Source organism: Lampetra fluviatilis, chromosome 3 (assembly GCF_964198595.1).
Source record: "Lampetra fluviatilis chromosome 3, kcLamFluv1.1, whole genome shotgun sequence".
Classification (NCBI taxonomy): Eukaryota; Metazoa; Chordata; class Hyperoartia; order Petromyzontiformes; family Petromyzontidae; genus Lampetra; species Lampetra fluviatilis.
The window spans coordinates 28975433-28990364 of NC_136277.1; the positions used below are offsets into that span (position 1 = coordinate 28975433).

At 45.0% G+C, this 14932-nt stretch overlaps 2 protein-coding genes across 4 annotated transcripts in view; one reads left to right on the forward strand and one right to left on the reverse strand.

Moving 5' to 3' along the window:
- Positions 1-887: 887 nt before the first annotated feature.
- On the forward strand, positions 888-7100 carry LOC144950237 (long-chain fatty acid transport protein 2-like). The gene is made up of 8 exons (XM_078880293.1): positions 888-903; positions 1568-1692; positions 2173-2367; positions 3868-3958; positions 4132-4330; positions 4783-4880; positions 6070-6200; positions 6924-7100. Exons 1-8 carry the CDS (start codon positions 888-890, stop codon positions 7098-7100), a joined length of 1032 nt encoding a protein of 343 aa, XP_078736419.1.
- A 2496-nt stretch (positions 7101-9596) lies between these two features.
- The window catches only part of LOC144949670 (histidine decarboxylase-like), a 31437-nt gene continuing 26101 nt past the window's right edge, over positions 9597-14932 (reverse strand). For all 3 annotated transcript variants that reach the window (XM_078879687.1, XM_078879669.1, XM_078879678.1), the window contains 4 exons: positions 14605-14695; positions 12061-12159; positions 11838-11939; positions 9597-10355 (listed from right to left, as the gene is read on the reverse strand). In XM_078879687.1, the coding sequence (XP_078735813.1) occupies positions 10065-10355; positions 11838-11939; positions 12061-12159; positions 14605-14695 (583 nt within the window). In that variant the 3' untranslated portion in view covers positions 9597-10064. The remainder of the gene's footprint in view (positions 10356-11837; positions 11940-12060; positions 12160-14604; positions 14696-14932) is intronic.

A 14932-nucleotide genomic window follows, 5' to 3' on the forward strand; every position in this document is an offset into this window, starting at 1 on the left:
AAAGGGTAAAACCTATTCTTATATTTTGATCCTGACAAGGGACTTCCAATGATGAACGTTGGCTGCTTGCTCATCTTGCACACTTATATAACTTTATCCAGGAGGGGGCACTGTGGGTCTCACTTTCTCTGCTTGCGTGGGGAGATGTCGTTGGGAGCAGTTAGCGCTACGCTGCACTACGAACCCAGCCGCCCGAGTTCCATTCCCGCTCACGGCCAAGACCAGTGACGATTATCTGAACCGTTCTTGGGCCTCCTCCTGAAAGGTCGACTCAGCGTTAAAATAAGTACCTGGTCTGATGTGTCAACATCGCCACACGAGGGAGACAAAGGTGATCGGGTGTGGCGCTAACCAACCACACCCCCTCGTGTGCCACAAGTGCCGGCCTTCACAGGTGCTCGCTAACAGCACTTGCCCCAACAGTCTGTTAAAGGCTACACGGGGGATCTTTGCCCTGGTTTGGAGAGGGTGATCGCTCGTGTTGTTGGAAATAAGCTGAGGGTAAGAAAATGATTCGGTGCTAAGATTAGTTTGGTGGACCACCATGCAAATATGCATGTATGTTGAACTTATTTCGCATCGTACAAAGCCAACCGTGATAATCTGATGTGTTATAACGTCAGTAAACCAATGCCAGCAAATGAGCACATTCAGTCAATCGTCAACTTGTGTGTACGAGTCGCGATACAATCGAAATAGTTGTACAATGGGTAGTAAAAAAAAATACGGTGCTTTGTGAAGAAGAAAAAAATCGACCAGTTCCGTGGACCACTTCCCACAGCCTTTTCGGACCACAGGGTGGGAACCACGAATGTAGGGCATAACGAATAGGGTTAACCGGAGGCTTTGGGTTGAGGTGAGGAGTCGGGTATGAATAGGGTTTTAACATGGGTTTATATGAGGGTGAGCACAGGGTTACGGCTTGGGTTGGGTTAAGATTAGGACAAGGTCTAGAGTTTGCGTTCGGGTTATGGGATGACACCAGACCAACAACAGCATCCGCAATTCGCCACGAAGTGGCGGTGACGTTATGGCATTTATTCCAGGCCAGGTGCACTTTGAAGCCCGGGTCAAAGGCTCGCTGGCAAGAGGTCACGGGACAGACCCAGGTGCCGTAGGTTGACTGAGGTCATATGATACCTGACCTCGCACACACCTGACCTTGCAAGAGTGCAGAAGCGTGATCACCACATCTACGCCTCTATATAAGGAACGAAAGAGTTAGACTTCACAAATTTGGCTGTCGCCTAATGAAGCTAGTTGTAATTACTGGCGAAACTTCGTACTCAGATTGTAAATGTTGTGGCTTGGCTCTCCAACAAACCGGTGTGCTGTACAAATGACGAATTGGCATGTTCTGTTTACGTGACAACCCTTACTAGTTTGCTGTGTCGAGTGGTGGCGGGCTTAACGGCACAATTATATATTTACGCAATCTAACCCAAAAAAACAACCTCTATTATGGGTGATATTGGTCGCGAAAGCCTACCACGTGTTAAACTGACACCAGCACTGATCCCATTATCCACCCCCCGTGTTGTCTCGTCGTCTCATCCCCTGGCTTCAGGTGCGCGCTTGGTTCTGCGGAGGAAGTTCTCCGTGAGCCACTTTTGGGGAGACTGCCGCCGGCACGGCGTCACCGTATTCCAGTACGTCGGCGAGATCTGCCGCTACCTCCTCAGCCAGCCCAAGGTGCCAAGTGCTGCCTCGTTACCGATCAATGCGCGTTTATATTTGGATCAAGCAATTGCAGGTGATGGGCTCTCAAAATAAGGACTATGTACGTGGACATGTACGGCCCTTTTTGTCAAGGCACTGCTGCATGAGGAGTGCTTCTCAATGGCATGGGGGTCATGGGGGGGTTGAACATACTTCAGTGAATTCAGTTCAGAAATTCAGTGAAGAAGCTCCTAGGCACGCAGAGCAAAATGTCAGACATAATGCCCAACGACACACGATAACAACACCGACAACACATCGGAGCAATTGACAGTACAGCATAAGTGCCAAAACACCTACTCAGTGATAGTACACCACCTTATAAATTTCCTGCATTGTCAGTGATGGCACACACACTATCATGTCCTCTCCATAGATGCTACGAAAACGAACTTTCGCTCAAGGAACATTCTTTTCCCCACCCTCCCTGCCTCCCTCGCGTGCCGTGTCAAGAACGAGCTGGACCGCGTGCACTCGGTACGCATGGCCGTGGGGAACGGAATGCGAGCAGACGTGTGGGCGCGTTTTCTTGAGCGGCACGGGGACGTGAGATTCTGTGAGCTCTACGGCGCCACTGAGGGCAACGTGGGCTTCGTCAACGTGGATGGAAAGCTCGGGGCCTGCGGCCGGGACCTGCCCTTCCTGCGTGTGCGTCGTAATTTCTCAGCCGTTGTTATTATTGTTGTCATTCCGCTGTCAAATCCTGGCTTCTTGCCACACCTCCTTCTTCGCAGACCGCCTGGATCAAGGTTAGCTTAGGGAGTGTGCCTCTATTTTGGGTGTGCTGTCTTGGGACGATGTTAACAACAACTCAACACGTTCGTCAACAACACTATGACCTTATAAAGGAAAATAGTAGAAATTGGTGATGTGTAGGGCAATGGCCCTTCTTTATAGCACAAATATTTAATATATTTAAATTTTAAGGCAGCGTTATTAAGAAACGTGTTGAGTTTGGGTTACTTGTGCCAACACAGTATCGTAAATAATCTATTTTCCTGGTTAATATCGACCCATAACACTCTTGATCACCATGAGAGGTGAAAATGCTGCTTTAGCTGTTGCTGAGCATTTAGACCTTGTTGAGTGGGGCCCTCCAGGTTTTGTTCAAATTGGGATCATCATGAGCAACGGTCGATAGGTAAGCTCTGGCCAAATCCACAGGCATCTTACACAGATGGACTTTGGCACGTTGAATATTGTATGATTAAGAATGCAAATGAATACATACCACAAGGTAAGCAAGACATGAACTGCAAATCAAGAAGAAATACACTACAAAGTATAATTTGCAGAAAATTAACTATCATAATCGTAAGGCAGCAAACAAAGTAGTTTAAATCTACAGTGTCTTAAAATTCACAAAAATGTAAGTCTCCTGATTGAAATTAAAGATAGACCTAAAAAATATTTGTAAGACAGTCTTTGCCCCAGCAGTCAAAGGTAACAACTGTAGTGTTGTGGATTCAGGAGACGCCAGAGACGGTTCTTGGAGGCAACAGTATTTATTAAACCACCTCGCTCGGCAGTACAGTCCCAGAACACTCAGGGTTACTGTCCTCCTATACCACTGTCTGGGGAGGTACTGCCTCCGAGCTAACGTGCCCTAACACAGGACTACACTCAGGGTCCTCCGGCTCTGGGTGCGTAGGGGGAGGCTATTCTAACTCGCCATAGCCAGGGTGCGAGTACCGACCACTGACCCACTGGACCCGGCCCTTACAAGGACGTCGGGCCAGGGGTTCCCAGGGTCTCACCACTGAGCCGCACAGAGTCCCGGCCCTGATAAGGACTGCCGCGCTAGGGGTCTCAGGGTCCTATCTAGCTGGTCTTCGGCTTCTGTTTTCTACTGGGTCCCGATCGGCTGGGGAGGTGCCCTTTTATGCAGCAGCCTCCCCCCCCCCCGTTGGTAGCACCGAGGGGCTTAGCTGTCTGGGATCCTGAGCCCCCAGCAGCCCCTCCCCTATTGGGCTGGTACTGCAGCCCCTCCATTGGCGGTATGAGGTACCGCCTGCAGATGGGCCCCGTCTACCACTACCGGTAAGTTCGGCCCATCTACGGCACTACGTAACTATACCTTGTGCGGGAGGACTACAAGGGAAAGATGAGTGACCTTGAAATTGTTCGTGTGGCTTTACTTCGTTTCAGCTCCTCATAAAGTATGTTCTTGTTAAGTATGACCATGAAAAGGATGGACCAGTGCGTGATGACAAAGGCTTCTGCATCCCCTTACCCAGAGGTGAGGGCGCCAGACACTGACGACCATAGCTCAATAACAAGGCAGACACACCAAGAGGAGATTCATAAATATTATTTGCATTCATAGCTGCTCCCGAACAGTACTTGCCCTAAGTTTGTTAAAGCTTATATGTGGGATATTTGTATTTGTCGGCATGTGGGTTAATGGAGCAGGACAGCCAGGTCTCCTGGTGGCCCTGATCTCGAAGCACATGCCATTCGATGGTTACTTGGGGAACGCCGAGTTCACGCAGAGGAAGGTTCTGCACAACGTTTGCATGCATGGGGACCGCTACTTCAACTCGGGAGACATCATGCGCATCGACGAAGAAGGCTTCATCTACTTCATCGACAGGGTTGGGGATACTTTCAGGTGATTGTCGCTCTCATTTTCATTATCTCTGTCTTCAGTTCAACGCATAAGAGACAGGTCCATAGTTCACGCTCCTGATGTCTCATCTACCTCCTGCTTCCCCTCTGTCCCTGCTTTGGATGATCCCAGAAAGCAGAGTAGAGGTGATTTCCCCTGGTCTTCATCGATTGTGTTCTATTAGATTATCTCCAGATAAATTATAATGCTGTACCTAGGACACTCATCAATCATCAGCATCTGGAATTATCATCAGCATCATCATATTACAGTTGTGGTTTTTAGTTTCCTCCCAAATGGAAGTCGTGTATTCCTACTTTTGGTTATGGTTCATATATGTAGGTGTAGTTATTTTGGAAATGTCAGCTCAGTGATCAGAGCTAGGCCATTGCGAGCGACCTCGGGTACACCCGACTGGCTTGAACTCGTGTGGATTCCTTGTTTCTGTCCATAAGGTGGAAAGGTGAGAACGTCTCGACCATGGAGGTGGCAGACACTCTGAGTGACCTGGACTTCATCAAGGAAGTCACAGTGTATGGTGTCACCATCCCAAGTTGGTGGCGCAGCTAATGATCGACTTTAAAACAAAACTTCAATGGAAAGCAGATTGATGAATGATTCAGCATCTTCTCGCCACTCTTCTATCGCTACTACCATGGTTTCTGCCCCCGTGAACTTCACTCAGTGATTCCTCCTGCTCCCATGTTGGGGACTCAATCTTCCAGACTAATTAATACCTCAGTGGGCTTCGCCTGGTAGGGTGGGGATGGTTTCGTTTTATTTGTATGTTTTTGGCTGATTTCTTTACCTTTTTTGTACTTTGTACTGCTATCGTGTTTTTGTATCGATTGTTGTTGTAACGTTCTTACCTGCCCCTATTGGACATCTGTGAAAGATAACTGTATAGCTCGTAGAATTCCTCCAGTATAAATAAATATTCCTATTCAGACTACTCTTGTCTCATCCACACCACACTGCAGTTTAAAATACCTCTGTCTTCTTATTCCCTCGCAACTGTTCAAGTTCTTATAACTTTGCTCAATTCAAGAGATGTATTAACGATGACCTATCTACTTTCAATAATGCGGGGTGGGGTGTTGCTGGCCGCTTTGCATGTTGGGCCTCTGGGCCTGTCCTCGGCAATCATATATCACGAGCTTAATCAATGTTGATCTCATTTTTTCCCCTAGTTATTGAAGTAAAACATGTATCGGATCGCCCTCACCAAATTAACAATATGTTCGCATTATATATAAGTGGTCATCAATCATTGTCGTCAATATAATATTCATGGGGGTAACCACATGCTAAGAAACGTTTTATAGGCACTGAATAAATGTATATTATTTTCTATTTTGTGATGTTATGAACGTTTTCTTTGTCTTCACTCGTTGTTCTTGTTGATAATGAACGTAGTTAAACAAGTTATAAAAAGTAACACTTAAGCATAGAGGATTCTTACACCAATGTGTGTAATTATCAGTACAGAAATTGATGGGCAACCTTTAGGGCAAACGTTTTGAGTAATTCTTTTATCAGTTTATCTTGTTTTCAATAAGGCAAGTCCAAAATAGCTAGACAACTTTATACTACCGGTCCATATATATTGGATCATCTTTATGAGAGTTGTAGTTCTGGACGGACAGAGCGAACGCATAAACGCTTTGAACATTAGTTTGAAACCATAAAAAATATCACTATGAACCACCACCACTGCTGGTGGCTGCGTTTTTTGTTCTCAGATAACGAGGGCCGGGCCGGCATGGCAGTTGTGATCCTCGAGGAGGGCCACTCGCTCGACGGCCCGGAGCTGTACCGCCACGTTGTAGGACACTTGCCAACCTACGCCCGCCCGCCCTTCATCCGCTTGCAGGTAGAGGTTGTCCGCCATGGAGCCTACAGAGTGGCGTCGCCGGACTGTGAGATATGGAGAGGCCTTAATCCAGCAGTTTGATTATAGCTGATCGTGATGGATGGGTGGATGAAGGGCTCAGGTCGATCCCCAACAGGGCTTTGAACTTAAAACCTTTTGATTGCAAAGCTTGCACTCAACCACTGTGCTACCACTGAGTTTTACAGTGTTTGATTTTTTTTCCTTCCCCCACATCTCTCCGATTAGCACGGTTGACTACGTATGGTGCAAAAGAAGTACATACTAGCTCACCCTGCCATAGGAATGTAGACTTTCCACCACTTGCTAAGGGCTACATACTCCTGATGATCACTGCCCCATGGTTACTCGAGTAGAAAAACTCTGGCTTTTGGAGTTATTTTCAGATCATGGCAATGTTGTAAATAATATGTGCTGTACATGCGCAAAATGTTAACATCATTACATGAACATATGGGCATTTGATACAATCTATACCAAAGAACAGCAGGCATCCTTTAGTTTGTTTACACATTTTTATTTTTATTTCAAAATAATAGTCAGAATATTTATTTATATTGGAGGAAAACGATGAGCTACAAAACTCATTTTGACAGATGTCTAGCAGCGGCAGGTTTTATCTGTGATTATTTTGTTTACTCGTAGTGTGTTTTCCTAATTATTTTACCATTCCGGATGTCACACCCTGAACCCCTTGTCACACAGGAAGCATTGGAATTGACGAGCACATTCAAGCAGATCAAGACGCACCTCTTGCAGGAGGGCTTCAACCCGGCGCTCACCCGTGCGCCCTTGTTTTACCTGGACAATGCAGCGTGCAGCTACACGCCGCTAACGCGACAAATCTACGAGGGCATCGTCAACGGCAAAGTGAAGCTCTGAGTGACGAGCATGAGGGTTTTGAGCCAAGTCATTCCTCAGAGGAGGGATCAGAATCAGTATTCATCCTGGAGGAATCCGATGTGCTATGAAGCTCTTTTTTCACAGATGTCCAGTTGGGTCAGGTTAGTCATAAAGTTAGGTGGAACCATGGTGCTGAAGTAATGCCTCTTTTTAATAATAAGAGGCTGATATCTGACACCAGTTGGGATTTGTTTTAATCCAGCTCAATTCCTGAGCCACCGAGCCAACTCAGTTTTTTTAGTCTTTTGTGTCATACGAAAGCAGAGTTATGAGCGAACACCTACACATAATATATAATGACAAATATCTATACTGCCATTTGCTGGCAACACGTGATGATCTTCACGCAGTCTGCATGTGCCAATGGTGGTCAGCGTGCAATGCTATGATCTCGGCGACCCGAATTCAATTCCTGGTCACGGCCAACGTTTGTGGCGGGCGGTATCCTCCACCATTCTCTAACCTGCACTGCCCATAATGCTGAATTATGGTCAAACAACCCCTGTGACCAATATTGAATTGGGAGGTTTTCATTCAGCAGATGCTCGTTAAATGGCTGTAACTTACAACTGAGCAATCTCATAGTGCTGTTGGTGATTATGGTCATGGCGCTTAGGGATATTCAAGATATTTTGTGCAATGCCACCTCAGCAGTTGCTTTTATGTGCAAATGGAATTTAAATTGTATGGCTTGAATCCACTTCTCCCAAAACTAGGTGGCGAGAGGGGTACCGCAGTGTAAAATTATCTCCCTTGCTGGGTATGCAAGCGGTCGTGGGTTCGATCCCAACCCTGACGCCTGCTGATATTTGGAGTTTGCGTGTCTCTCTCCCCTGTGGTTTCCCCTCAACTTTAAAAACATTTGTTTCGTTTATTTAGCTGCTATAAATTGTCACATGATAAGCACTTCGTTGCGCTATTATATGTGACCAGGTTGCTTCTGAAAAAGAGCTAATAGCTGATCGGGCTTGACCTGATAAATAAAAGTTTATAGCTTTACATATTATAACTGTTCAATAACTAAAGACTTTTCACCATAGGTGGTACCAATTTCTCCTCTGACCCATGGAATACAGACCAATGGGCATGAGGTTTTAAAGCATGTCCAGGCAGTGATAGTATACAGTACATTCCCAAATTATATTTTATACCAAAAATAACTTTACCTTTATTCCCCCAATGACAAATGTGTATTTCAAGTTTAAAAACTATGTATCAGATAAAATGACAATCTTAATTTTAGAACTTTCGTGACTGCAGGAATTATTATTTGTTTCTTTCGGTTAAGTCACGTCTAAAGATAAAATAATAAATTAAATTAAATAATAGAATACGACGTTTCGATTGCAACACAAGCAATCATCATCAGGTATAATGAAATAGCGACATAAAATCTAACCAGAAAACTATAGACAGACATATTAGCAGACAGATATCACCAAGATACATAGCGAGAGCAACACAGGTAACAGAGAGGGGTGATCGTCTCTGTGTGGTGGCCTTAAATAGACAGAGGGGGGGGCGGAGGGTTAGAGAAAAAATTAGCATATCAATGAGTGGTCAACAGACGTGGTGCTGCGAATGCGATGGCACGGCAAGCAAACCTGAAAATCAGGAGAAGGACACACTAAAATTAAATAACCTAGTAAAATATCGAAATGTAATGTAATACAACACAGAGGGTCGGTCAACACACAATTAACGCATAGCCTGGTTGATTACGTATTTCAAAGATTGCTAAGTTAGAATTTAAGTGTGAACAATCTAAAGAGAGGACACAGGCAGAGAAAACAAGTCGCCAGAGAGAGAGAAAAAAGATAAGCTTAAAACTTCCCCGTAGAAGTGGTTCAATCTTAATTTTAGAACTTTCGTGACTGCAGGAATTATTATTTGTTTCTTTCGGTTAAGTCACGTCTAAAGATAAAATAATAAATCATCATGATGATTGCTTGTGTTGCAATCGAAACGTCGTATTCTATTATTTAATTTAATTTATTATTTTATCTTTAGACGTGACTTAACCGAAAGAAACAAATAATAATTCCTGCAGTCACGAAAGTTCTAAAATTAAGATTGAACCACTTCTACGGGGAAGTTTTAAGCTTATCTTTTTTCTCTCTCTCTGGCGACTTGTTTTCTCTGCCTGTGTCCTCTCTTTAGATTGTTCACACTTAAATTCTAACTTAGCAATCTTTGAAATACGTAATCAACCAGGCTATGCGTTAATTGTGTGTTGACCGACCCTCTGTGTTGTATTACATTACATTTCGATATTTTACTAGGTTATTTAATTTTAGTGTGTCCTTCTCCTGATTTTCAGGCTTGCTTGCCGTGCCATCGCATTCGCAGCACCACGTCTGTTGACCACTCATTGATATGCTAATTTTTTCTCTAACCCTCCGCCCCCCCCTCTGTCTATTTAAGGCCACCACACAGAGACGATCACCCCTCTCTGTTACCTGTGTTGCTCTCGCTATGTATCTTGGTGATATCTGTCTGCTAATATGTCTGTCTATAGTTTTCTGGTTAGATTTTATGTCGCTATTTCATTATACCTGATGATGATTGCTTGTGTTGCAATCGAAACGTCGTATTCTATTATTTAATTTAATTTATTATTTTATCTTTAGACGTGACTTAACCGAAAGAAACAAATAATAAAAGATAAAATGACATTAAAATTGTTTATGAAAGAACATCTATCCATATGCCCCCATCATTCAGTACCCACAACTTGTATTACATCGCTTCCAAATTAAATGTTGAAAATATCAATGGAGGCAGATCTAGAAACTTCTAGGAGGTGGGGGGGGGGGTGATCATAAAATCTCAAACTTTTTTAATCAGGCCCTCAAGTAAATACAACATTATTTGGTGAATATCAGGTAGATTTCCACCATCTGGCACGAGAGAGCTCTTAACTCCTGGCCAGTGCCATGACCTCTAGACACCCTTGACTTGACTCTGGTGGTCAAGGGTAGTCTCTTCCTCTCTGCCGCCCACAATGCAGGTCTCCATTCCGCTCGTGTCGTCTTTGGCTGCTGAGCCCTGCAGCAGGTCTGTAGCAGCCTGCGACACGAGCCGCCAGTCCCGTAGCACATCCGCCTCTGTGGTGAACTGAGACGTGATGACGAAGCGGATGATGAACTTCTCCCCGGCCATGGCTGGCGCCACAAACAGCTGCTGTGACTCATTGAGTCGCCTGAGAAGTGTCTTTGTCAGTTCGTTTGGGCCCTGCAACGAGAACAGGCTCAATATAATAAGGTGCTTGAATAAAGCAATGTCTATTTTATTGCAGCCGTTAAACCTTTCTACCTCTCAACAGGTTAACAGCGATGAAAAATAAGAATAGGTTTTACCCTTTCTGGCAATAAAACCTATTATTATTTTTCATACTTTGATATTGGCAAAATGGTCCCATAAATATGGTCACATCTTTCCTAGCCTGCAGCCATCTACATCGGTTGGTTGTCATCCACCGTGTTAGTATACCACTCCACCAATCGAAGGGTTCTGTGTATGAGCTTAACGGTCTTGCAGTCCACAACTGAAAGTAAGAGGGTTTAACTGGATAAGAAGACTCAAAGAGTGACATAAAGCCACAGGCTAGGTAACTAATTATATTCTCCTAGCCTTTTGCCCGGCAAGGACAGGTGTATTTCAGTAAATCTGAAACTTGCAAGCGAAAAGCAGACCGCGACGTGATTGCATCAATTCGTGTGAAATTTGTAAGGCCGTGGTGACACAGACCTATTTCATTTTAAGGTTATAATCCCTTGTTCACCATGACGTCCTTTTTACGTCTATGTCTCAATAGCGTGACGTGAGGGACCTGCCTTTGTAGTGAGGGTTGTAAGTTGACGCTGAGGAGGGGGTAGGAGGCGCCTCGCCCCCCCATGTGGAGTGACGTCATCCGCTAATTATTATTAATGGAGGGGGTGGTGTCCATTTGGAAGACGTTACCTGTTCATGATTATTAATGAGGGGGGCTGGCCGACATGGAGTGACGTCACACGCAGGACACGCAGACATTCTTGGCTCATTATAGTAGTAAATTATATTTAAGATTTATATAGGGCCCTTTCCAGGGCCCTTTACAATGCAAGCTAACGGCGGTACACAAAGGGGCAAAAGGGGAGCAACGGGTGGGGTGGAGCAGCTGTCAGTGAGGGGGGTGATGGAGGGATAGAGGGACAGGGGCTGGGAATGGAGCATGATGTTGCAGGGGTAGGGAAGGAGTAATAATGTGGAGTGTGATGGTGAATGAGGGTGACAGATGGGTGCAACGTGCATGAGAGGCAGCTAGTTATGGGGCACGTGCATGAAGTGGTAAGATAGGTGGTATGGCTGGACATGGACGAGGGTAGGTGAAGGGTAGTAGGGGCAGAGGTCTGGTGGCCGGATCGTTGAGCTGATTGAGGAGCAGAGTGGATGACTGGGGGAGAGATGTGGTTAGGTGCACATAGAGAAAATTACACGTGGGAGCTGGGTCAGGAATTAGGGTCGTAGTAGGAAGTGGACCGGGAGTGGGTTAGAAGTGGGGGAAGGAACCGGTAGGGGTGGAGGCAGTGGAAGTGAATAAGCGATAGAAAAAAGAAAGGACCTGAGGGCAGAGCAAAAGGAGGAAAGCGAGGGGGAGAGTCTAACGTGGAGGCCAGTAATTAAAAGCGTTCCATTGCATCTGCAATTTCATGGGGAAAAGCTGTAAAATCTCACCTGGAGACGAAACACAACGAGTCCCAAGTTGCTCTTCGCTGGAATTTCGAAGTGGGGGTCTTCCCTGACGAGGCTTTCAAAATACCTTGCAAGTTTATTGGTCTGTAGAAAAACATACAACATTGATATACCCCTTCCACAATTAGTATAAGTAAATATGATCATTGGTTTCAACTGTCCTGAGTGTCAGTGACTAGGAGCGCATGTCACACGAGGCCCTCACCCTGCGCACGTGGTCCTGCAGGCCGTCCAGCCCGAACGAGCGAATCACAAACCACAGCTTGAGCGAGCGGAAACGCACAGTCAGGGGGATCTGCCAGTGCTGCACGAAAACACCACCCCGATCATTAACACAAATTTCACAGCACAATCATGTAATGTACTTGGCATGAGGACAGTTGCTGAATCATGGTGGGTGAAAATATGAGCCCCCCTCATTTAATAGTGCTCATTAGCTCCCTTGACTACTTGATATGGGCCCCCATGTCCACCTCCCGCCCCCCCCCAACTTCCACAACGTTCCCACATATCTAAGCAAAATTATAACGGCGTGGGTGTCACTGGTTACAGCAAAAATGACATTCTATCTGTGTTTTCTTACAGAATGCAGAGAAACATGTTCAATACAATGGAACCGCTGTTAAATACATCAGAATAGACTTTCATATTAAGGTCAATTGCTGAGCTAAACTATGTTTTTTTAAAGAGAGAGAACAAGTTTAACTAATTTTATTGACATCTTGACAAGATGGTGCTTTCTGATGTTATCTGCTGTATTCTCAGAGCAAATATACCCACATAAAATGTTCGAGTGTGTTTGTGAAATAATTTAAGATTGTATAAAGGCGATCAAACTCTTTGCACCAAGAATATCAGAGCTGTTGGCCTGGTACGCCTAGACATAATGTAATAGAGCATAAACTGTTCTTAGGTTTTTTCGGTAAAGTCACGTAGGTAAAAAAATAAAATAAAAATTGGTCTCTATGGTCAAGGACATGGTACTATCTCCTGATTATATCCTCGTCAGTTTTGATGTAGTATCTCTGTTTACCAAAGTCCCAGTGCCTGACACCCTAACAATAATTGAGGACTTGGTCCAACATGGATTGAATTCGGATGTACCTGCGCTGGTTAGGCATTGCCTCACCAACACTTATTTTACCTGGAATGGCACCTTCTACAAACAGAATGAGGGTACCCCTATGGGCTCCCCCTTGTCACCAGTGATAGCCAATATGTTCATGGAAAAGTTTGAATCAGACGCCATCCAGACATCCACCCTGCGTCCTTCCCTGTGGAAAAGGTATGTGGATGCCACTTTCGTCATTTGGCCACATGGCCTCCCAGCATTGAACCACTTCTTGGACCACATCAATTCCAGACACCCATCCATCAGATTCACCATGGAAGTGGAGAAAGATGGCAAACTACCATTCTTAGATATTCTGTTTGAGAGGAGACCTGACGGATCCTTGGGACATTCTGTCTACAGGAAAGCCACCCACACAGATTCCTACTTGAAACCCGATTCCCACCACCACCCATCTCAAAAGAATTATCTCATCAAAACGCTATACCACAGAGCTCATGGCATTTCTGACCAACACGACCTGGCCAGTGAATTAAGACATGTACATCAGGCCCTCAGGATGAACGGATACTCTGACCGCACCATCCGCCAAGCTGTTTCTCCCACCATACAGAAACAGCCACTTGAAACTCCGATCAAAACTATCACGTTGCCATACATAGCAGGCGTGACCAAAAAGATCTCCAAACTTCTAAACAAACATAAGATCCAAGTCCGATTCAGTACAGTACATAAAATCCGTGATCTAATTCCATCTGTGAAGGATGTCATCCCTGACTTGCAATACCCTGGAGTCTATAAACTGAGTTGCAGCTGTGGTGATTGTTACATTGGGGAAACGAAACGTCATGTCTCTGATTGTGTCCGCGAGCACAAGTCAGATCTGAAACACGGCAAAATTGAGTCTTTCACCGTTGCCGATCATTGCTACAACGCTGTGGGCTCTCATGATATTGTTTTTTTTCCGAGACCAAGGTGCTCTGGCAAACCCTCTGGCTACCATCAAAGGTTTGTACACGAAGCCATCCAGATATACAAACACAGACATAATTTCAACCGTGATGATGGGTACAAACTGAGTAATCATTGGAAAGATATTATTAACCATGAAAAAAAGATTTAACTACACATTTTGGACCATCTTATTTGACAGGTACTATTCTACTTTACCGAGTGTTAACATCCCCAGTGTTTAACAGCACTCTCCTTTTTTGTATTTGGATGGCCACCAACACTGGGTAAAACAACATGTGCATTGTCGTTCTCTTCTAGCATCATGTGCACCTTTAGCATGTGACCTGTTGTTCTCTTTTAGCCCCCCCCCCCCCCGCAATACGTTCCATTCATTGGCTACAACACTCAGATAAGCTCCTCCCCCTCTCAACTTGTATTTATGAACTTGTATTTTGAAATTTTTTGCCACACTTGATACACTAAATCTAGCTGTGACGGTTCTACCTGATGACGGAGACTTGTGTTGCCTCCGAAACGTGATTTATTATTTTATTTCTATTTTTACTTTTATTAATTTTTTTAGCTACGTGACTTTACCGAAAAAACCTAATAGTATGATTCCTTGCAGTCACGAAAGCTTCAAATCTAGAAATAATCTGTTCTCTTCCACGAATGCATGCCATTTTACGAGCAAAGCATGTTAAGTGCAGCAAATTCACCCACCATGAAGTCTATGACCGAACCGGAGTGCTCGTGCTGTAAGTAGTGCGGCTCCACGCAGAACGTGCTCTGCAGACTCCGCTTGTCCGCCACCCTGGCACAGTGAGTCGGGCTCTTAGCTTGCGGTCAAGTGTAGGAGGCTTGCCAATAAGAGGCATGCGATTACGTAGCTGAACTGTGACAGTTGGTTCAAGAGGTGTCACAGTGGGTGGGATATCTTTCATTCAATGCCCTTGTAGCATTCATGAAACCGATCAGTCGGTTGCCAGTGGGGTGGGAATGCTGTCACGGCACTCTTTGGCACTTCACTTCGCAGAAGACAGGATATCGA